At 43.0% G+C, this 23,324-nt stretch overlaps 1 protein-coding gene across 8 annotated transcripts in view; it reads right to left on the bottom strand.

Annotated features, from left to right (window-relative positions):
• The window catches only part of JADE1 (jade family PHD finger 1), a 45,260-nt gene that overhangs the window by 3,669 nt on the left and 18,267 nt on the right, over positions 1–23,324 (bottom strand). For all 8 annotated transcript variants that reach the window (XM_075090244.1, XM_075090239.1, XM_075090242.1 and 5 more), the window contains 7 exons: positions 19,768–19,850; positions 16,090–16,247; positions 12,172–12,359; positions 8,738–8,949; positions 7,092–7,259; positions 6,351–6,467; positions 2,069–2,599 (listed from right to left, as the gene is read on the bottom strand). In XM_075090244.1, coding sequence (XP_074946345.1) covers positions 2,069–2,599; positions 6,351–6,467; positions 7,092–7,259; positions 8,738–8,949; positions 12,172–12,359; positions 16,090–16,247; positions 19,768–19,850 — 1,457 coding nt within the window. The remainder of the gene's footprint in view (positions 1–2,068; positions 2,600–6,350; positions 6,468–7,091; positions 7,260–8,737; positions 8,950–12,171; positions 12,360–16,089; positions 16,248–19,767; positions 19,851–23,324) is intronic.

Raw genomic sequence — 23,324 nt, 5'->3', positions numbered from 1 at the left:
TGTGAACACCTGAATCACATATATATATACACACGCACACACATATACACATACACACACACACAGAGGAAATCTAGAGAAATGCTGGAAGTGCTTAAGTATACTCAGTATTAAATAGCCTAGCACCATTTGCTTCTTATTGTTTGAGACACAACAGAAAATTGTACTTATAGCACGAAGATGCGGCGAGCTATTCAGCAGTACCGGTCATGCCAATGACCCTGCCACGGCAGTGTGGCTGACTAAAATGAAGGCAGACCAGTCGATTCATGCTGTAGCACAATGGAGGTAGCTGGGACTGGAACCAGTAACAAATGGTTATTTATTTTGACTATATCTCAGGTGTTTTTCAGAAGAAAACTACATTTCTGCCCTTAAAACGCGACTGTCTAATCCAGACAGCTGTGAGCGTTTCACAACCACCACTCTTCTAGAGCTTAGAAGCTATTTCTTTCCCAGATGAGGGAATCACTGAGAAGCGGACGTGGGTGTTCCCAAGGCTCCCTTCTCATTTCAGGGGAGCTGCGTGCAGCGTAGTGCCCTGGAAATTGCAACCCTGTAGGCTGATCTCGCAGTCATTGAAGGAGGAGCCATCTAACAAGCGTGACTCTTTTTGCTAGGGCCCTGCTCTATTTAAGGCCTCTAGTCCTGGGACAGCCAGTTCTTAAAAGTAACTGTCATTACTCTGTGGATTTGAACTAGAAGGGATCTGTCTAGGCTGGTACCCTTTCTGATGCAGTCCGCGGTCTTTGTTCTTTGCCTTCTCTGATCCGAGCTGTGCCACAGATGTGTCATGTCCACAGAAGTACCTGTTTCATTAGGTGAACTGGATGACACAATTTCAAAATCTGTTTCTAGATGGACAACACCATCGCTAATGTCATTCATCATCAAGTCTACCTTGGACGTACAGTCAGTGGGAACAACGGAGTACTAAAATATTAAAAATATTACTATTACTGTTGTGACATCGCACTTAAAAATGGAAAGGATAGATATAGAATAATTTAAGATCTGGAACACATAGTGACAGACCCAACTTATTTAGCTGATTGAAGAGAAGCTTAAAAGAGATCTTGAGCGCACAGAGCAGAAACGGAAGACACTAGATAACAGCTGTCTTGCCGAGCAAGGGAAGGGTCATGGGCTGGAAACTAGAAAAAAAATGTCAAAGGGAAAACTGCAGTGATTCATTAGAAGAGTAGTTAGCCATTGGGAGCCTTCACAAAGGATGCAGTAGATGCATGAGCACCTGCTGGCCTGACTTAAAGCCTAGGTTGTGTTCCAGAAGAAAGACTAGTTCACCCGCGGTTACTGAGCCTGAGGTAGGACCTCCTGAGCCGGGCTCTGTATGTGGCCTATGCGAGCCATATGCTGTATGGACATGAAAAACTAAACCAATTTCAGTCCTCTCTCTGGCTCTCGCATATCTTAAACTCTACTAGTTAACCTCAAAAACTAAACAGGAAGGAATTCAGGTCATTACAGGATCAGATGTACTTAAGATAAAACACCAAACTGATCCTACTGAGCTGTTCTTTAAACATTCAAAACCTAATGGAGTGGAATGTCATGTGCCTCCCAAACCTGCTGCACAGATAGTCCAGGGAAATGGCATCCTACTGCGCTGTGTGTCAATGAAAAACAGATCTGCTGCAAATCAAGGGTAAGTTCCATCATCTTTTCCTTCATGTGTACAGGAAGAGAGGATCAGAGAAAAGCCCTTAAAGGCTAAAGAAGCTCCAGCTGGGGGTTGCAGTACAGTCCACAGCCATCAGTCTTCATCAGTAAAAAAGCATATGTGGCAGTGTGACAATCCAGTTGTAAGGAGCTTGGACACTACACGCCAAGACCCGCTGGCCCTGTGAACTAACCCTCTATTTGGAAAGGGCAATTGGTGTGGTCAGTAGAGATTTAGTGTTAATGGTCTTCTCTGACAATACAACTTTGAGTTAAGATGCAGCACGGCGGGCCTGCACACAAGGGCAATAACTGAGGGCGTAGTTTGGAAACTTGGCTAACGAAGGCCAGCACACCTCGCACAAGCGCAGGCAGTGCAGTGGCTTACCCGCTCTAGATCCTGCCGGAGGTGTGTGAAGAGCTGCAATCTTCTGAACAGAACATCCTGTTCCCGTTTAGCCAGATTGTCCTCTTCATCCTTCTTTGGGGTAATCAAAGGCTTATTGAAGTTGGCTTTTCTCTTCAGCTTCCAGTACTGGTAAAGGAATCCCACCGGCTCCTCGGGCAGCCGCAGCACTTTAGCCACTTCTGAAGACTCAACAAAGGTATAGAACTCATCCTCCAGCTGCTGGAGCTTTTGCTTGCGGAGGCTCACTCTGTGGGCCTCCTCCTGGTTTTGATCCATGCTGTGGAAAGGGTCAAGGTGGGCAGGAGGAGAGCTGTCCTGAATCCCATTCCCGTTCTCCTGACCTGGGCTTTCATTGAAAGTCTCATCATCTGCTTTCTTGGTGGAGCTGTGCTTGGGACAGTATGACTTAAATTTGACCTCATCGTTCTCTGCCAGTATAGTCTTCATCTCCAAGCCACGGTCAAACGCACAGGTGACATGAAAGGCTGTTCTGCAGTTCTTCACTGAGCACTACAGAAATTAAATTAAAATTAATCAAACATAAATTTAAGAAGCCACGCTGCCTAAAACTATTCGAGCAGCCAGGACTGCTTTGGAAGAACAACCCTGTTACCGCGCGCTGCTTCTGAGCCGCATGTACTTTCTTGCTCTCTTTTAATTAGGTTTACGATTTAGTGCTTTCAGGCCAGGCAACGATCAAGTGGCCCAGTGGGACAGGAGTGGTTAACCCCTCCCTAGCCTAATCCCGCTATTCAATAACCAGCAAATCCACAAGAGGAGCGTTTGTACCGTCACCGGAGCTACTTGTATAAGGCAGTGTTACACAAAGGGAAATGTTCCCCCTTTGACTGTGCCAGCATGAGAGAGAGGGAAAATCGTCTCGGTGGCTCCAGGCCAGCCCGGTATTTTTAATTAAAAGGCTTTCCCAGCACCTGGACCCACGCTACCCAAAAGGCCTCAACCAAGGGGAATTTTTTTTTCCTGCTATCCCAATTTTATAATGTCAAATATTAAATTACTGTCAATCACTACTTCACTGACTGCAGCCTTCGCTTTACCTGGGGGAGAGGGAGAACAGGAAATTCAATTTTTTGCCATTTTATTTCCCTCCCAGTGAACCCAGCTGTCGGGGAGTCATGGGCACTAGTTCAGCTGATTTAGCACTTCATTTCAATGATATGTAACTTTCTCTTGCAAAATGCTGTCATAGCTATTGCCAGCCACAAACTGAAAGGTTTAAATATATATGTGTGTGTGCATATACACACACACGCACACATATGCATTTGTATCAACTCACACCTCTGCCTCCAGTGAAAAGAACTCGAAGTGGAAATGAACATTAGTGCTATTAACTAGGAGGAAACCAAACTATGCTTAAGCCAAGTCAGCTAAGCTTAAAGAGAAACGCACTGCTACAGAGCTTTGTAAAGAAGCCAAGTATCTTTCTCCTCTGGGTTTTCCTGCTCAGGTTGACTCAGCAGCCAGATGGCGTATAAAGGTACAACAGAGTTTAAGCCGCAGAAGTTGCAAATGAACATTCTTTAATAAAATCAACGTATAAAAGGAATTAAAAGATACCAAAGCATATTTTGCCCTTTCCTCTCTTACTAACAAACAGGACAAAAGCAGCCCAACCTAACACCCCACAGCACAGAAGAGTACATCAGCCATGGTTTCCAAGCTGCTGTGACTGAGAACAATCAGCTCTTGGTGCGGCTAATGTTTTAGTGGGAGAAGAGGGGAAAGCCTGCCTCATCAGAACGAAATCTGCTGAACCTGGGAGGATATGCAGTCTCATTTTTCCCAGCTTACTGCAGCTGCTCCATGACCAGCCTGATGCACGCTTCCAGCTGCCGGCTTTTCTAATTGTTGTGCACATCTCATAACATCTCTGGAGGATCTCTCTCTCTCAGTTCATCCACTTAATGCTACTTCCTTTCTATTGCAATGGCTTTGTATAACGGTCTTCTCTGCTGTATAAGATTTCACAACTCAAATCTTAATATTTCTCACCACTAGCTTTAATGATACCAAGATTTACACAACTCCTGTAAAATGTCAGGCAAAACTGTAATTTTTTTGTCTCTCCCCCTTAGTTTCAGATGCAGAACTGTCTGAAGCAGCAGCCATCGCGCCTGCATGTCATCCTGTGTTGTCACTAGAAGGGGAGAGGTGGTATCAGAATATGGAAGGACTCTCCCCTGTCCCTTGCACACTAACATACATAAATACTTAACTGTTCAACTCAAATTGCTCCAAGTTACCCCTCAGAACAGGTCTGGAGAACGGACAAAACAGTTTCAGCTATGTAACAGCGGCCAAGAGGAAGGGGACAGCTCCGCAAGGAGGTATTATGATTGCAAATTTATATGCTGTGGACAGATTTATTTCCTCTACTTAACATTCACTATTTTATACATTCCTGAAACAGAATGATAGGTTTCACTGGAACTACTGCTGCATTGCCGTTTTACAACTTTTTCTGGCAACCTCATCAAATGACTCAGAGCAGAGGGAAAAAGGAAATGGATAAAACCTAATTTTAAAAAAGTGTAGGACTTTAGAAATTTCTGCGTCTTAATGCTGGCCTTACCATCATGGATCCTGTAACATTAGGCTAGCCACAAAACAGGAAAGCTCTGCTTCTTCAGACTTCTTACGAGACAGTAATATCTTCCTGTCTGTCTCAGGGAGCTTTCTGAGGATCACTTTGCTGAAGTATATGAGCCCTTTGAAGGTGAAGAGCATTACTGTAATACTAAGCTATGGTTTTTTGTCCTTTTCTACACAATGGCGACAGTGCCCCGAGTGGGGCACCTGTCCTTCCTCTCATCGTTTGTACTCCAGTACGGCCGATCAAAGTTTTGTCTCGTGTCTCAGGAAACAAAGTATCTCCTCTTCCAAAAATCTGGGGCTTGGTAACGCATTGTCTCAACCTCTCTAGATTTTAAAATTGTTCTTAAAATTATTATTTAACATTTCCGAGTGAGTTTCCACTGTAAAGGATATCCAAGTGCTTTATAACTAACAACCCAATATAAATATGCATGAAAAACCACACTGCCCAGTCTGAAATGCTCTGCCGCAGATCAGTTCAGTTATTTAAAAGCGACAATTCACAGGCTATGGTGAGAAAGGCTGAATCCAGATCCAACTGAAACTGCAGAGGGAATTTCAGAAGTCTGCAATGAGACAAACTGGCACTGGCCCAAGAATGTGAGTTGTTGGTAAGAAACAAACGGCTTTATAGTGCTGGCTTTATGGTTTAATTATTTATTGCATACGGAAATAATTCTTTTTGGAACTATGAAGACTAGGCGTTTGATTCTGTCCCGTCCTGCTGTTTTGGGCAGTCATCATCCCTGAGCTCAAGCGAGTACCACAAGTCAGAACGATAACGTGGCACTGCTTCCGCAGCAACATGAACTGGGAAGCTCACACCCGGGAGGTTTTTTTTCCCTTTAGAAACACCAAGAGCTCCAGAATCTACCCACAACTGATGGAGGAAATGGGGCTCATTTCCTCAGCTTGTGGCTTGCTTGAATCTCAGAGCAGACCAGTCAAACAATCTGTTTCTTTCCTACAGCTCAAAAAGCCTACTATTGCATGATCAGATATTCTCCTCAGCAACTTAAAAGCTGGACAAACAACAGAACAGTTACAGAAAAAACAGTTACAGCTGAAACAGTCCAGTGTTCAGAAGCACCTAAAATAAGAAATTCAAAGCTACAACGACCTTTACTATCAAAGTGAAGGTGTTCGCCTCCACTGACTTCGCTGCAAGCTGGGCACGCTCATCTCCTTAAAATTTCAGGTTGTTTCAGGAAATACTCAACCCCCACTGAGGGATCCAACTTGTCTCAGAAGTTGCTAAATCGGCACTAGCACATAGGCTTCAGCACAGAAGCTTTCAGCATTCAAGCTTCATTTTTGTATGAGGTACATCACAGAAGTTTAGGGTTTTTTTCCTCCACTCAACAACATCTAAGTTTTATTTCAGTGCACTAATAAATGTATCAGCACATCTACCAGTTAGGAAGTCTTGTGGGAGGACCTGGCTATTATTAGTAACATTTACTAGAAAGTAAGAGTGCACTAACATTCAAAAGCACTTTGTGTGCAATTAAGTCCCACAGTAACAAACAGGAAATCAAAGTTTACCACGGATGCACATTTTGTGTATCTTCGAAAAGGCAAAACAAAAACAGACTGTCTGAAAAACAAACAAAACACACGGATGTTTGTGCGATTAGACTACCTGTATAGATGCTCCAACTTTTTCATTACAGAGGCTGCACACTAGTGCCCATCTACTGCTGGGAATGTGAGAAACCTTTGTAATGGGCTCCATCTTTTCTGGGCTTCCAATGCTCACCTAAGAGAGAAAAGGTTAAAACAAACCAGAGTGACTATTATGCTGTTAACTGAGAAGGGAAACAATTTTATCAAAGAAATCAAATTCCTTGTGTGCATATGCAAAATTAGCAAGTTCCAAGTTCCTCAGTTTATAAGGAACTAAAGAGATTAAAATTTCTTGTTTAAAACAAAAAAGAAAAAGAGTTCCTCGTGGCATGAACAAAACAGTTTCAAGGTGAAGCTCTCCGATTTAAAATTATCATACAGGATGAATATTTATTATGAGAACCCAGAGGAATTCACTGTCACATCCAAACCTTCCTGATTCACCTTTAATGTTCCGTTTACAAAATAAAATGGTACTTTGTGTGCTTATTAGATGAGCTTTGCCAGCAGCAAAGGCCTACTTTTTTTGAGGCCTGATTTTGGTTGACAAAGGTAACGTAATTCTTTACAGATGACGCTTCATCCTGCCAGACTTTACATCTAATGGAAAATCTTTTATACTCTCTTCCTAAGGAGTACCATATATATGCTACGCTCCATGTAGCAGCACACACTACAGGTTGAGCAATGTTTTTTAACAGACGACTTCTCTCCCGGAGTCACTGCAGCCCTGAACTCCTAGAGGGTCGGCACCTACCTCTGGAATCCACAGAGCACAGCTAACATGGACCCACTTGGTGCCGCTCCGGGTCGGCTTCATGGCACCTCCCTTCTTGGGACACAGCAAACACTTGGGCTGAACACCAAGCGCACAGGTCCTGCACAGCCAGCTGCCTTCCGGCACCTTCAGGATCCCGTAACATGCCTGTATTCCCAGTTACAGAAAAGGGAAAGAAAAGAAAGGAAACAACATGCATTTCTGTTACTTTTTAGCTGTTTACACATAGCCTCTCACAACTTTCAAATGTTCTTTATGGAATTTCTAACACTACAGAAACATTAGCTTGTGGAGGATCTCAGCACGTTTTCATTAACTTAGCCAACCACGCTACCCATTCATTCCCCAAAAAGATCTTTCAGTGAAAGGAGCAGAAGTCAGGACCAGCTGTTACGCAAAAAAACACTGCCCACTTCAACTGGGAAAATGAAGAACGTATTTGCCAGCCCAAAGAGCAAGGGGACTCCAACAGAGCACCCTGCCAGCAGCAAGCTACGATGATGTTCAGTATCACAAAGACTACAAGTAACAGGAACTGGACTGTATCTGATTCAAAAGGCAAGAACCACAAATTCAAGAACTCTGCTGTGCAATGCTCAGTGTTACTCCAAAGCACTGGGGTTTACTTCTTAGTCAGAGGGAAAAGTGCAGAATGGCAACTAATTAACATCACTTTTTTCAGAAGATCACATCTTCACAGAGAACTCTGTCCAAATCACTGTCTGTTTTAACCCTCTTAAGTCAGATTTGATGTGATCAGAGACTAAGGATCAGAGAACTGCTACAGGTCTAAAAACAACCACTTTGAGTATCTTGCAAGGTAGCCATTTGTGCCTTACGGCTGTCATTAGCATTCTTCTTTATCATCGGTACAAATGCATTTAAGTAACACATGCAAGAAAACGCCACTCTTGCTCACTGGACAACAGAGTTTTCCAAACACTGAAAAACAAATCAAACTTCTTAAAGCTAAGGAGGAAGGACCGGCTGACAGGAAGGCATCTGCCACAGTAAGAAGCATCTATGGAAACAGATACACTAAAATTCTATCTGTTCTTTCATGCTAAGACTTCTTAACTACCACAAAAAGGTAGCACATAACAGTGCTTCATTAGCTCAGCTCAGGTCAGTAGGTTCTCCATTAAATTAAAATCACTGTAATAAATCCTACCTGTGTCCCTACTGATTGCCTAAAGGTTCTTTTTTCCCCTCTCTGCTCAGCCTAAGTTGCTGATACTAAAGGTGTCTTAGCCCCAGAAGTGTGCAAAACAAGAGGAAAAGACTAAGCAAGAGACGTGACCAGGTGAGAACGTGCAGCAATACACACGTGTATGTTTTTGGGAGGCTATTCCTCACCTTGTAACTTCCTCCACACAGACACAATACCACTTTTAACCCTCTTAGCGTGACATTTCTAGAATTACATGTAACAATTATCTTTCTCAGTTACACAATTTCTGAATTCATCCCACTGCTTAATGGTGAACTCTGCAAGAACTTAATAAATCGATGTCTGTCGCTGGAAAAAAATCCAACCTGTTATCTTTAATGGTTTGGAAGAGTTTCTGTCACCACCCAGAGCAGTGCCACTACACCCCTCCCCCGCTGTGCCCTGGCCGCCATACCTGGTGCACACAAATATTGCATTTGTCACAAAACACCATTTCGTTGCCATCTTCACCATCTGGAGACTGACAGACGTCACAGACAACATCTTCATCGTATTCAATTCCAAGTCCTTCTTCCGTCTCGATGGCATGATTCATGTTATCATAGCATCGTTGTTCAAACTCCTCTATGACCCTTTCCATCGTGTACTCATCCAGCTCAGGCATCCCTGGGAAACAGAAGTTGTTACTTATTTAAAGGAAAGCGTGATAACTGCTGCCACACACAACTCCAGCATCTTTCTTAACAGATGAGTAGACACAGCCGACCCTTGCACATACACATCATTCCTAGACAGTCATGCCTATTCCAGCATAAATTAGGGAAACTGGGAAACAAAAAAAGTCAAAGAAGTCTTATAACTGTAGTAAACCAATCTTTCAAAATCCTGAGAAAAATGTTCATAAACTGATTTTGGCTTCTTGGTCTTGTTCTCATTTTTCCTTCTGGGACAGCAGTGGCTTTTCCTTCAATTTTGCAGCCCAGATGTTTACTCTCTGGTGAAAGATTTGAGAGTGTTTTGCACCAAAAGTAACGGGGGTAGAGGGGGAAAAATCAATGACAAAATCTGCTGTGATATTTGTAGCAAATCTGCAGTTCCTAATGACAGCTGTTGGTTTTTCACAAGTTCCAACCCAACCGAGGTCTCCATCAGACCCTGCTACACCAATAAATTATTTCGTTTTAAAAGGTGAAAAACACAGTTGTAGTAAGTGCAACATCTAATCTGGGATTTGGTCTTTTCAAGCAGCACCCATCAGAAAATTACTCCTGACACCACAGCTACAGGCTGATTACATCACAGTATTCTATAATTCAAAGTTATTAATTATATTAGATATTTTTCAGATCTATAATACCAATTTATCATAGAAGCAGCAAGAAAAATACCAAAAAAGAGCACAGTACTTCCCCCTCAGTCTTCCACCTCTCATGCCGTGACAATGAGCTGGCTGCAATACTTCCAAGTTGGTACTACACTGACCTTTACCACAAAATCATGCCACGCAATTCACCCTTGTGAAACCAAGAAAGCTGTGCTACTGCAAACAATCATTCTCTTCCTGCGAAGTCAGTTTAGCACAAGTATTTCCATATACTTCAATCACTCCAATGAAGCATAGGCTTAGGATATCCGGCTTTTCGTCTAATTCCCAATACCTAATGTTCACTGTGACACACAGAAGACTGCAAGCTCATGATGTGTGTTTGAACAAGAAAATCCTCCCTTTGGCTCTCCCTGTGAATAACTGAGCCACAAATTCCACAGACGACGAAGAAAAAACCTCTCTAGCTCCCTCAGATCAGAAGACAAACACTACAGAAGTACCAGCTTCCCCTACTGACAGGTAAACCCTCGCAGCAGAGATCAGTGCATCCCACGCCACCCAAACCGAGCAGCTGAAAGGCAGCAAGAGGGAACATCCAAAATCCTGCTGATGAAAGAGAGTGAACTTTGCCCTGCAGCCCAGAAACATTGCACCAGCAAAGCAGATGATGGCAGGTTTTAGACCAGTTTGCAACTGAATTCTAACCTCACGATTGCTACCACTTTATAAAACATTCTTCGAGATATGTCACTGACTGTGCATTTAGAAGGTTAAAAAAAGGGAATCAAGGGGCTGCGGCTTCAGTTCAAATGTTTACATTCATTCTTTTAAAGACAGAATATACTGTTACAGTACCTGAAGCACTCCAGCAGGTATCAAAGAAAACACAGGGAATTCACAGCTGCAGGGACGCCACAAAGGAAGCACTACAACCATGGATCAGGAAATATTTCACTTTTTAAATGCCCATTAATAGGATCTGTAGAGTGCAGTGTCTGATAGAGCTCCCGGGTACATATTTCAAGACCCACACTGTACTGACAGGAACACTTCCTTCCCGCTGCATACCGCAAAACTGAGTGGATAAAGATTTAGAGTAAACGAACTACAAGAAACTACACCAAAACACAACACTGAAGATCAGATCTGTCAAATTCCAGCTGTTCAGTGTTTCATGTACAACATGTACTTTTGAAGGTTATGTTGGTGTGGCACAATGAGTACCACAGGGCTCCATGCACAGGTACAAATCTACACGATGAGGAGCCCCTCCTGTGTGCTTTAGTGTAACACTGCGGTAGCCATCCTCTGGTTTTGGCAGAAGACACAGAAGTAATTATCTACATTGGATAGATGGGTATCAATGACAAATCACAAAAGGTATTGTTAATTTTTCATTGAAAAAAGCTAAGGCGACTTGCTGCTGCTGTTTTCCTGAAGGTAACTGGAAACGTTAAAGCCTAAACTCTTGAATCATGAACTGTTTTGAAATTGCTGAAGCCCAGCACTAAACCTAAGCAGGCCTGACTTGGGAGCTGGAAAAAAGGCTTAGGTAAGAGACCAGCTCAAGGTTGGGTCATCTGTTTCTTCCATATGTGAGTTTATAAAGGAGAAACTTTAGAAGAATTATAAATGGTCACTTTGTGGTTTACCAGGTCTTGAGCCATGCCACATATGGGCTACAGCCAGGTAAAACTCATATGACTAAACTGTAACCTAAAGCAGGGAACTGCCACAATGCCGAAACAAAAATCAAGAGTGTTCACCAACACATCCAAACCTCTTCCATCTGGCACTGCATCTCTCCCTTATCTAAACAATGTGGTTAAGCGCTGTGCTGACTTACATCCTCTACAGTTCCATTGAAATCCTCTCCTGAAGCACACACCTTCCCAAAGAAATGTTCCTGTTGTTGCCCTGCTCCCCTGCCCCTTCCCCCGCACAGGCCATCCTGCAGAACAGGGAACAGTCGCTCCCCTTGTGACAGCTCCTCCTCCCGCTTCGAACAAGAGCATATGGTCACAGCAAGGTTCAGGAGGTTCCTCCAATAAATCACTGCAGGAATTCCTTACTGTGTCACTCCCTGCACAGCTCAGCTGGCACAAGTTCTCTAAATCTCCCAAGACTCCTTGTCTACCTTCTTTGCACTGAACACCACTAGCTAAAAAGATGATGGGGGTATGTGATGCAGAGGAAAATAAATACATAAATTAAAGGACTAACTGGAGCAACTGCCGGAATGGTCTATCTGATTTCTCTTCAAGGACCTTGATGGCAAAATGGGAACTTTGTGAGAACTCCCTTGCAAAATGGAAAGCAGCAGAGAAAAGAAAACACGTGACCAGATTCTGACCTGGTCTAAGCAGATACAACTCAGCAGTTATGAAAGCATATATCTTAGGGCTTAATCACATCAGGTCTGGTTTCCCGTGGCTACCCCATCTCTTCATACCTCTGTCATCTCTTCCCACTGCTGCCCTCCCTAAAATTATTCTTAAGACTGACAGTTTTAAATACAAAAATAAAAAAAGGAAACGAAACCGCAAGCACTCATTGCTCACCCATTTCTTTGAATTCTTCATTGGCAAGTTGCAACCACGCTACATCCACATCATTGAGATCGTAGCGACACATGCTGTCTGCTAAGGTTCGAATGTCAACGTAGCCCAGCTCTGGAGGCTCCGAACCTGATGAAACAATGTACTTCCTGGGACGTGTAAAGGTGACAGCTTTCGTCTCAGACACAACCCTAAAACAAACAGACAAGCAGACGTCAGGTATGCTGGGTTGCTGAGGGACTTTTTCTAGAAAATTCAAAATGCCTCATTCTACGTGACTAACAATCAGCAGCAATCATCTAACCAGCCAAGCAATCACCTTGCACCAGAAGTGGGAAGAGAAAACAGTACAGTGCACTTCTAGAACAGATTGGCGGTATTGTAAGAAATGCATCAGAGTTGTCTAGAAACCCATTTCATTACCAGAATTCCGAATAAAATTAAAAGCTTAGAGAGTAGAGCTGTGCTTACTCTTACCTGGAATTCACACTTGTTTAAAGCTAGAGAAGGAACACTGTATTTATATAGTGATGGCTGCCATCTGCACAGATGTTAAACTCTGTTTTAAGACTTTCTTAAAATCAATCTGTTTAACTACAATACCAAGATTAAGAAAATTCAAGGGAAGAAGTAGTATTTCCTGCCACATTTGAGGTTTTCTTTCTTACAGTATGTTTCTTCTGGGTTTTTTGTTTTTTTTTTTGGTATGTATCTGTGTGTAGCTACTGAATGCCATCTTCGTGAAATTCAGAAGACCTTTCCACAGAGAATCAGTAATTAGCACTAGCTTCACCTTCACTTACCCAAGCAGATCCAACCTCTGGCATCCTGGGTCTGCATTTCCTCTTTCACAGTCACTAGGGTCATGCTGGGCCAAGCGCAAATATTCATCAGCCGCTGCTGAAACTACCTTCTCTCAGGTTTTGCAGGCTCCACTTGGCCAACACCCAACCATGAAAGCGTATTTTAGCTGCAAGCCAACTGAAGTTTTGTTCGACTACACGCATTGGATCAGGAAAGGGTAAAGTACCTACAGCATGTAACTTGTTCTAGGTCAGGTTCCTGCAATGCTGCAACTTTGCAAAGCCAGGAGCTGGGGGCAAAACCGCCCAATTCACAAAGGACAGCAGCTGTTCTACCAGCAAGCTGGTGACTTGCCTCCAAACAGCAAGATAACTGTGTCAGTTCACCCGCAGCACAGTTCTCTCAGTAGAGGATGTTGCACCTTCTCTTGGCTAAATGCACACACTGAATTTCAGTTCAGGTAAAACCCATTTCACGATGTAACTCTGGTACCTCCAGGAGTGACAGGCCACACTGCCAAATGACTGCCCTCCTGCAGCACCAGTGTTGGGTGATTTTTTGGTGTTCTGGTGCTACAAGGGAGAAGAGAGTGCTACTCTGTGTAGATACAGCTTTCTGCTGGGAACAGCCTGAGCCTGAGCTCCACAACAAGCAGGACATCTTCCACCCTATTTTGCCCCTCCTGAAGTCCAACGTGTCAAGTCCTCCTCCTTTTAGAAGACCCTAATCTGCTGCTACTGTATTGCACACACAGATCTCAGTAAATCCTCTACCTGCTTCAGCCTCCTGCACAGCCCTTAACCCTCCCTTGATCTAGCTTATTTCAGACAACAACCTGAGAAACGGTGGGCAAGCGCCAAATGCTGAATTTGGGGCTTCTGAGGTGCACAAGGGGACTATGGAAGAATACGAATCTGACTGACCTTGCCAGCCTAACTGCACTGCTACAACTGTCCCTCGTCATACTGCACAGTATTAAATACTACAGACTACTACATCTCTCAGACAATTTACTTTAAACCTGGCACTGCTCTCCGAATCTTCTGTACCATAAATTCCTTCCTAAGTACCTCTCCGTGCTGAAATCATAACCTCTGGGCAGCGCCCTGCACATGCTGTCTGAATACCACTGTAGTGGCACAGCAGAAACAAGCACAGGTAGTTTGGCTTTAAAACAAACCACCTTCAATCGCTCTATTTCTGTGAGAGAAAGTAGTAAAAAAAGGCAACACTTACTGCATATCAAAAAACACATTCACCTGAATTATCCATCTGACTGCCTGCTTACACTGAATCACCACACAGACTCGCTCCTTTCCCCACCCCTCTGAACCTACTCTTGCTGCTCTGAGCAGTCGCTGCAAGGCCAAAACTTTTTATTCTCTATTATGTACCTCATTAGCATCAGCTATTTGTATTGTATCTTGCTTCTGTTCTACACCAGCTACTCTTGGACTATTGCTGATCCAATTTACAGAACGTCTCCATCCCTCCCAAAGTTAGGCACAGAACAGTTCTAGCACTCCAGCACCACCACGGCAGGGCTCTCCCAGTGTTTTGTGAGGGAGCAAACATGATATTAATCAGGCATCAGACGGCCACTCTGACCAGCAGGTGCTCACCAGTAGGACCACACAACATAGCTCAGCAACTAAAAAAGAGTGGTGCTTCCTGTGCCGATACCTACAACTGTGGGTGCCTGCTTTCCCTACCTCCTTTAATATCTTAAGTTTGGAGCAACATCTCTATTGGCCATTGGCAGAGAAAAGCTTGCTCCTAAGAGAGTACCTGGATCTTATATAGGCACCAAACCACCTCCCTGGAAGATACAGGGTGGGCATCCCCTGGAAGGTCTCCCTCTGCTAAAGTCCACAGGTCTCCTGTCCCTCATGCAGCCTTGGGAGATGCTTGAAAGAGAAAGCCACAAGGGGAAGATAATGTGAGCACACACGTACAATGTGCGTGCATTTATGCAGGGACTAGGTGAGGTCTGTGTGGAGCCGGCTACGAGCACTGCAGGGAAACAGTATGTTCCCACGTTCTAAAGTGCACAGCAGAGGGGAAAATGCCAAGTTCTCCTCGGAGCTCCAGCTCCAATCCTTCAGAAGGAAGGAAGGAAAGGGTTTACCTGATGTGTGGCTAAGTTCCTCATTATACAGATCTAGTGGGGCTGTGCCGTGGTCTGCAGGTTGCTGCACAGAACACAAAAAGCACTAACAAATATTCCTGTAGTCCCCCTGCTCCAAGGCTAAAGCTGGCAGATACAGACCTAACAGAAGCAGCATAGCATCACCCAGAATTTTTTGTTGTATATCAGAGATTGGGCTGTTGTGACCCCACCAGCCCTGGTGGGTCATTTGGTAACACCTTATGGGCCAGCCTGGACTTACTCAAAGAGATCTAGTATGATTACTTGATAATAACCCTTGTTCTTCTCACTTTCTCCAATCCCAGCTAAGCATAAAATAGACGGGCTGCAGCACGTTCCTGCCCTTACAACTGTACTGTTTAATTTGAAACAGAAAACAATCTCTAAGTGTAACAAACAAGGTATAGAAAAGAAGGGTTTCTTGGATGGGAGCTAGAATATCTCACATTAACGTATTCAGTTACGTGCACATCTGGATGGTAAAACAGCTGAAATGTTGTACAATGAACAACTTCCTAAGTTAGTAAAAGAAAGAACCAAAAAAATAATGTGAAACCAAAATAAATGCTTTATTTTCTATAGCCCTTAAATCTGGCTTGTCCAATGTTCATTGAAAAGGAACTATGGCTTGGAATTAAGCACAAGAAGCATCAGGCAAAAGCTCTCCCAGCAATGCTGAGTCTGGGCTTAAAAATAAATTCTGCTTTTAATGTTCTATCATCACACTCCATCCTAATGTAATGCCAAAAATGGTTCTCTGACATCCATATTTCAACACACAGGCAGAACAGGCCTAACTCTTGACTTCTCCGACCATTCAAAATGCTGAGGAGGCAGTTCTCATAGACGAAGAGCAAAGACCTTTCTAGCTGAACACTGTGGAATAAAGCTCAAGAAGCCAAAGCAACGTAGACATAAGCTGCTAGCATAAACGTATTTGCATTTGTTCACATTCCTCCAAACTATACCTGGCTACTGGTTCTGGGATGGTCCCTGGGCTAACTGGCACCTGAACTCCCTTTTCCCACTCCTGCCTCCAGGGGTCTGCCAGCACATAGTATTCATCAGGGTTCAGCTGGAAGGAGTCATGTAACTTCATGGCAGTGATCAGGTCCGTTCTGAACACCTGCAAAGAGAGTGACCAAGAGAGAAAAATAGACACACTGACATTTGATATTTACACTCTATGATTCACAGCTTCAGGGTAACCATGGATCACGGTGTGTAACAAGGTCACTGTATCACCAGTGAACTAACCCAGCCTACTGCAGGACAGAAGTTTAGCTTCATTGCAGGGAAAGGGGTGGCTGCAGGTGCAAATACTGACAGAATGACTTCCAGCTAACTCCACAATGAGTCCTGGCACTCCCCCTGCACTGGAGATATGATGCTAAAAGGTGCTACCCACTTTTACCTCCATTTTGGCTGCAATAAAAGCCGCAGGAGCTTTGCGTCCTAAAACAGCAGCATGAGGAAGACTCATTTTTGCTCCAAGGTTTTTTTGGGTTTTTTTAATTATTGGAGCTCTGACTAATCCAAAGACATTCTAGAAATTCCCTGTGGTAGAAATCAAGGCGTGACTCTACCATGACCAGCCGCAAGAGGAAATTCTAAGGAGATGACTCTTTGTGCAAGTATTTAAAGTAATAACCCAAAAGATCAAATAAAATAAGACCCAAACCGGAATTCTGGTGGCAGCTCCGTGTTCAGCACAGGTGCTTGTTATTTGATCAGCTACAGACACTTCTGCATCACAGCTGTAATCTTACTTTGTCTTTGCAAAGGCATCCACCTCTAAAATAAGTGGGATGTTTGGCAACTTTTGGGTTAGCAGCCATAAACAAGCAGCAATTCCGCCTTCAACAAGCCATAGAATGAAATAAAAAGGGATTCACTCTTGTAGCAGGCATGCTGTGGTACAGTTGTGGCAGCTTCAGCCTGGTTTGCACTGCCTGTCAGCACTGCAGAAAGCAAAGGGTGCCATCACAGGCATCAGAACTACAAGCCTGCACTTGTCTATACCTATTCCAGCTCTCCCCACCCTCCTCTTCCTGTAAGGCAAGCCTGCTGTAGACTACAGCAACTGCACTCAGCACTCCTCACCTCCACAACCCCAAATTTTTAACTGCTCAATGCCACGTTCAAAGGAAAGGGTTAAAAAGCAACCACGTGACAGAAAATAAGCATCGCCAGGACAAGAAAAAGACAGGTAACATCTTCAGAGAAGTTCCCCTGCAGACTTCTCCATTCGTAGTAGACAAAGTCAACACCCACCCAGCCCCACCTTGCCGAGTTACAAAGGAAAAGACAGATTATCAGGGCAGTGCTCCTAGATGCTCTTACGGAGCTGCTAATGGGGCCAAGCAACACAACTTCCCAGTCTCCTACCCAGTCCCAAACCAGTGGTGACACTGGCTGTCTACGTTAGCTCCAGCCAACTGTTGCATATGGCTGAGGAAGACCCAGATCTATCCAGAGTGCTAATTAGGCAGGCCTCCCCAGGACTGCAATTTCTGTTGTACACTATTCACACACCTGAAATCTCAATAGATTCCCTATGATTTTTGGGAAGTACTTTAGGGAAACAGTGAACCTGATGGTTAATTATGCTTCTGAGCATATTTCGAAGTGTGATTTGCCTTACCACACTGCACATCTTGAAACCTCTCCTCCCTCCCAATGTGCACATACTATCCCACTTCTGTCTCAGTATGCTTCTGTTTCCACTCTGGTTTTGTCATAAAAATAGCATAAAATCAGGACGTTTTTCTTAACACTTGTCTTGACATGTTCAGAGAAACTGCCAACGTTAAAAAATAAAGAATACTATTACCATATGAAGAAAAGGGTGAATGCAGGTAATGAAATATAATGAAATATTTTAAAAAATCAAATTACAAGTCCTGTGAGGCTCCAATCAGGAAATGAAAAATAAGCTACAAAGTAAACTGGCTCACAGAACAAACAAGCACAGCTGGCCAGGGGATTCTGCACTTAAGAAGTTATTTGAATTAAAGCAATCAAACGTCAAATGAAGAGATGACTAAAAATATAAAATGGGACATAAAACTTGCTCAATCTGAGAGCCAAAGTAGCTCAGGCTCTCAGACAAATTTGTTGCTAAACTCCCTCAGAAGCAAAGATAATGCAGCACCTGACAGCCAAGAAACTCCCTCCCAGGCCAGTGGCCCTGTGACACCATTCTTTCTGCTCTAATTTCTGATGCAATCGGACTGCCCGGAGCAAAGCAGAGCTTACAGAAGTGCTGGCTCTCAGAAGCACTGAACACTTCAAAGCTAAAGGGTGAAACCCTGGCCACGCTGAAGTCAATGGGAATTGTGCCACCAACTTCAATGAGACCAGGATTTCACCCCGGGCATTTAGCAAGTGTCACTTTTCTGCCAGCACACTTACCATCAGAATAGCGTGCTGTGGCAAGTGGAGACAATGCAAATGGGGGGAAGGAGGGAGAGGGGGGACCAGACTGTAGAACGGAGCTAAAGGGAAGTATATAAGAAGTCCATCCAGGCTGAGAAAACAAGACAGAACAGCACAAACCGGCAAAGATTGTGACAACAAATGCAAGGAAAGGGAGAGGAGAAAACAGAAGCAGACAAAAAACAACAGCAAGATTTGTAATTACCTCAGATTATTTCTTGATAGCCTGTCATGAGGTAGTTCTCAAAACTGGGTCTAAGGGGCTACTTCTAAGGGATGGACAAAAGATAACTAAAGAAAGCAAGCCTATCACCAGCAAGAATAAATTCACCAGGGGTCTCCACGTTCACCAAAATATAATAGGTCTTTAACAGACAACGATCAAGAAGTATTCTGGAGAACACCAGTACTAGGCGTAGCTCACACTGAACAATGAATGGGATTCTTCTTGTGAAAACTCTTCCCTGGGACTTCGGTATATTGTCATTGAAGAGATTAACAAAGCATGTTTTTTCTCAACATCAATCACTCACTAATGCATCAGAAGTACATGTATTGGGCAAGCAAGCCAAATGAAGAAATTCCATCTCCCAAAGCTACTGCTTTCTTTGCAGCCTCCACAAAGTCCACAGTGTAGTATTTGCCTGAAGATAGGGAGATTAAGCAAGACTATTTCCAAAGAACTGGATCGCATTTATATGTTACTAACAGTTGATCCATCCAGGAAAGTTCAAAGATTTATATCTCCCTTGACAGGATTTCCTCAAAGCACTACACAAGACAGAACTGTCAGGAAGCAGATTTCTAGTTTGACAAGCACTTTAACAAAGATCACATAGCAAGATCCAATACCAACTATGTAATAAATGCACCTAATGTAGATTTTCACTGTTCACAAATCAAGCTACAAATAAACCCTGATGCCTAAAATACTAGAAGAAAGACTCCGCAGCTATGTTGAATGGGTGTCAGGCTATAACAAAATTCAGGCAGAAACTGATACTGGCAGTGGCTGTGCCAACAGCCGAACTCCCTCATCGCCTGGCAAGTGATAAAAAGGGGGGTGGAGGGTGGGGGGCAGATGCCAGCTAAAATGTAGCAAAAAGAAAAGGATATGTAAATCACAAGAAATGGATCCATTACCACAACATGTATAAAGCTTTGTATGTGATAGATGTAGCAAAATGCAAACTGAATTCCAGAAATACCTCAGAAGGTTTTCGATCTTCATGTCTGGAACACGAAGTCCTCCGATGTCGAGATCTGGAATGCTGGGACCAGGTGGACAGACCTAGGATACAGAAACGATCATTTGCAGACACTGCTGCCATCTGTCAATAAAAGCCTTTGCTCGCTCTGCACACCCAAGAAGGCCAATTGACTTCAGTGGGACGATATGAGTAAGGCAAAGCCATAGTCAGGCTTCTGTAACAAACCTCCAAAAGACTCTCAAAATGAACCAGAAAATAAAAGTTACTCAGTTGTAAACGTCTATGATCGCTCTTTTGGTTTGTTCGGTTCATTATTTACCACTGATACATGCATGTATTTGCTGCACTGCACTTATCGGCCTTCCACCCAGCATTTGAAGAAAGCTACCTGATAACATGCTTACTCCGAGCATCAATAAACCACTTTCTGCAGATTAGTAACTGACCAGGAGGTCTGCTGATAGCCTGAGATGTACTCTTTGAAGCTAATGTATTGATGTCCTAAATATCTATCTCGGTTACCCAATTTTTACCAGAGCAAGCCTTTTCAAAACAAAGCACACTGCCAGGTACACACAGTTGAGCCCACGAAACAAGCTGTTGTCTCTTCTGAGCAAGCCTCTCAGGGTGGTTTTACAATTTTTGTCTGCTTAATTATTCATTACATTCCAAACAAATTATACCTTTTTGCCTTGAAACCTTTTGACAGAGTCTGTCAGCTTTCAGAAATATTGTAACAGGAAAAAAGTAAAAAGATAAAGAATCTACCCTCCCTTGACAAGGCAGTGCTTTGACACCATTGTATATTACACCTGTGCAAATCAACTGATTTTAATTCAGTAAGATTTACAGCTACAGCAGGTATTTTCCACTGCCAACTACACAGCAGTAATGAAAAAAAAGCGCCAATAAATCCTTATGGGTTGGAGAGGTGAAGGACTTGTAATAAGGTCTATATGATAGGGAAGCTAGGATCTACACATGGAACTCTGAAGGATGAACACAGATTTTGCAGCTCTGGGCATTAACTGCAGACAAATAAAACAGAACCGAAGCAAAGGCCTTCCCACACTGCTCATTTCTTCGCTGTCTGTGATTCTAAGAATTAGAAGTATATGGCTACAGTCCATAAGAGCAACATCGCCTCGCATCACCCAGCAGAAACCTCCTGGGGACCAGAAAGCACTGTTCAAAAACAGCTTGCATAATTTGGGAGTTCTCTATTAAAAATAAAAGTCATTTTCAAAGTGAAATGACTGTCCAAGACTTTTCTTGGAAAGATATGACTGAGTAACAAGTTATCAGAAGAATTTGTTATGTTGTAGCTATGCTTTTGTCTTCTCTTTTCAGTTAGTAATACATTAAGGAATCTGCCCCATTAAAAACCACTCTGTAACACAGCAATGAATAACAACAGACGTTACGCAGAACATGCGTAATGGTCAAAATTGAAGCAAGGTATGCAGCAAACAGCTAAAAATCTTATCTGCTGAGGTAAGAATACAGAAAACATTATTTTAAGCAAATGTTAGTGTTTTACTACAAAAGCTGGTGATTTGAAATGTTTTTAAAATGTCATGGGCACTTTTCCTAAGCCCCTCGACTTTGCAGTTATCATTTTCTACTTCTATGAAGGGAAAAAAGGAAAAAAGAAAAAAAAAGGGGGGGGGGGAAGTGACCAACTACCATTTACTAATCTGTGTTCTAATCTACCATCTACAAATCTGTGTTAACTACCATTCCATTAAAAGTTCTCTTGAAAACTGAAGAAAAAACACAAGCAGCAGTATAAGCTCCTTCTGAGTATCCTATTAGCCCGTAGCCAAACTCAAGTTAAAAAACTCGAGAGGCATGAGATCACTCAAAAAGTGTCAGATATACAGCTAAAATTCACAACAGAAGAACAGTTTTTTCCTGCAATGTAACAATATTAACATTTTAATATTCAGACAGATGTGATTTCCTTAATCAACTGCCTCGCTAGAAGACACAGACCACATACATACCCACACAGGCTAGTATTCAGTTCTCATGGGTTCTGCTATTTTCCATCAGCAAGACATTAATATCTGACCAACTACTTGCTGCTGAGGTGTTCAGCTAGTTAGATCACCACACCAGCAGGTCAAACACTTTTAAATTTCTAATTCATTTATGGATCTGAGTGTTCTGTACACTCTGGGACCTGGGGGAGGGCGCCTGTGTACAAGAGAAGGAATTAAGAACAACAAGCTGTACTGGCAAGCGGTGTTTGATTCTGAAGTTTCTGTGGGAGATGAGCTGGTGAGTCTGGAGTCTTTAACACACTTCCTAGAATCATAGAATGGTTTGTGTTGGAAGGGACCTTTAGAGGTCATCTAGTCCAACCCCCCTGCAGTGAGCAGGGACATCTTCAACTAGATCAGGTTGCCCAGAGGCCCATCCAGCCTGACCTTGAATGTTTCCAGGGATGGGGCATCTACCACCTCTCCCAGCAACCTGGTCCAGTGTTTTACCACCCTCATAGTAAAAAATTATATCCAGCCTACCTCCATCCAGTTGTTCCCAAGTAACACGTGCAGCTGGCAAAATGAGAGCAGTAGCAGTATGAGATCCTTCTGGATCTTTACCCATGTGCTTTAACTCAGCTCTCACGACAACTTATCATAAACTGAAGACAAGTAAGCAAGCATATGGGCTTCTTTTTTTTTTTAAGGTGGGTATTAAAAGATGGATTTCCAGGTCTCTCATGCCACGGAGAAGCTACAAAGTTGAGAAGTAAAATAAACCCTGCTGTATCTTCCATCTCCATTTCTTTACTGTGTCATCTGCAGATGCTACACATCAAAACAGACTCTTAGGTGTGTACTTCTATTTTAGACACAGTCCATGTACACAAGGGTTAGGCCACTGGATTAATTAACTATTCCATGCAACTGAAAGGTCAATTCATAGCACCAAAACTACAGAATCTTCATTTTAAATTACATTTTTAAAGTGCTATACGAAAGCACACTATGTAAAATGTCCATGCGTAAGGACAACACAGCCAGCCTTTCTCAGGATATATTATAACAAGTAATTTTTCCATGCCAACTAACGGCCTACAATGAATAAGGGAAGAAACAGTTTATTACATAGTTCTGTAATAGCTGTTTCCTTGCACATAAAATTGGTGAATGCACAGTGAAAACACACAATGTTTTTACTAAGTTACTGAAGAGACTATTGTATTTTTCAGAGCAGTGTAAACTGACTGTACACAATACTAGAAGAAAAAGGTGGAAGGACTTCTCATGGGACTGAGATTTTACGACTCACTAAGATCTGTAACTGTAGCTAACAGATGAGCTCTGGCAAGGGCTTCACTTCAACAGGGAAACATTTACTCACTGAATAAACAAAACCCAACTCTAAGGCATGCATTCACAGATTCAAACAATTGCCACTACTTAGACACAAGAGTGCAAGAAATTGAAGAAGCCAGTCAAATGATAGTACAACATCCAGCCTATAACAGTATTAAATTTAACTACATTTTAAGTCTCAAGTTGGAGTTTCAACTCCGCTTCCAG

This window comes from Phalacrocorax aristotelis, chromosome 4, assembly GCF_949628215.1.
Source record: "Phalacrocorax aristotelis chromosome 4, bGulAri2.1, whole genome shotgun sequence".
In the NCBI taxonomy this organism is placed as follows: domain Eukaryota; kingdom Metazoa; phylum Chordata; class Aves; order Suliformes; family Phalacrocoracidae; genus Phalacrocorax; species Phalacrocorax aristotelis.
The sequence above is the reverse complement of the archived record's forward strand: the minus strand, read 5'-3'. Positions and strand labels throughout refer to the sequence as shown.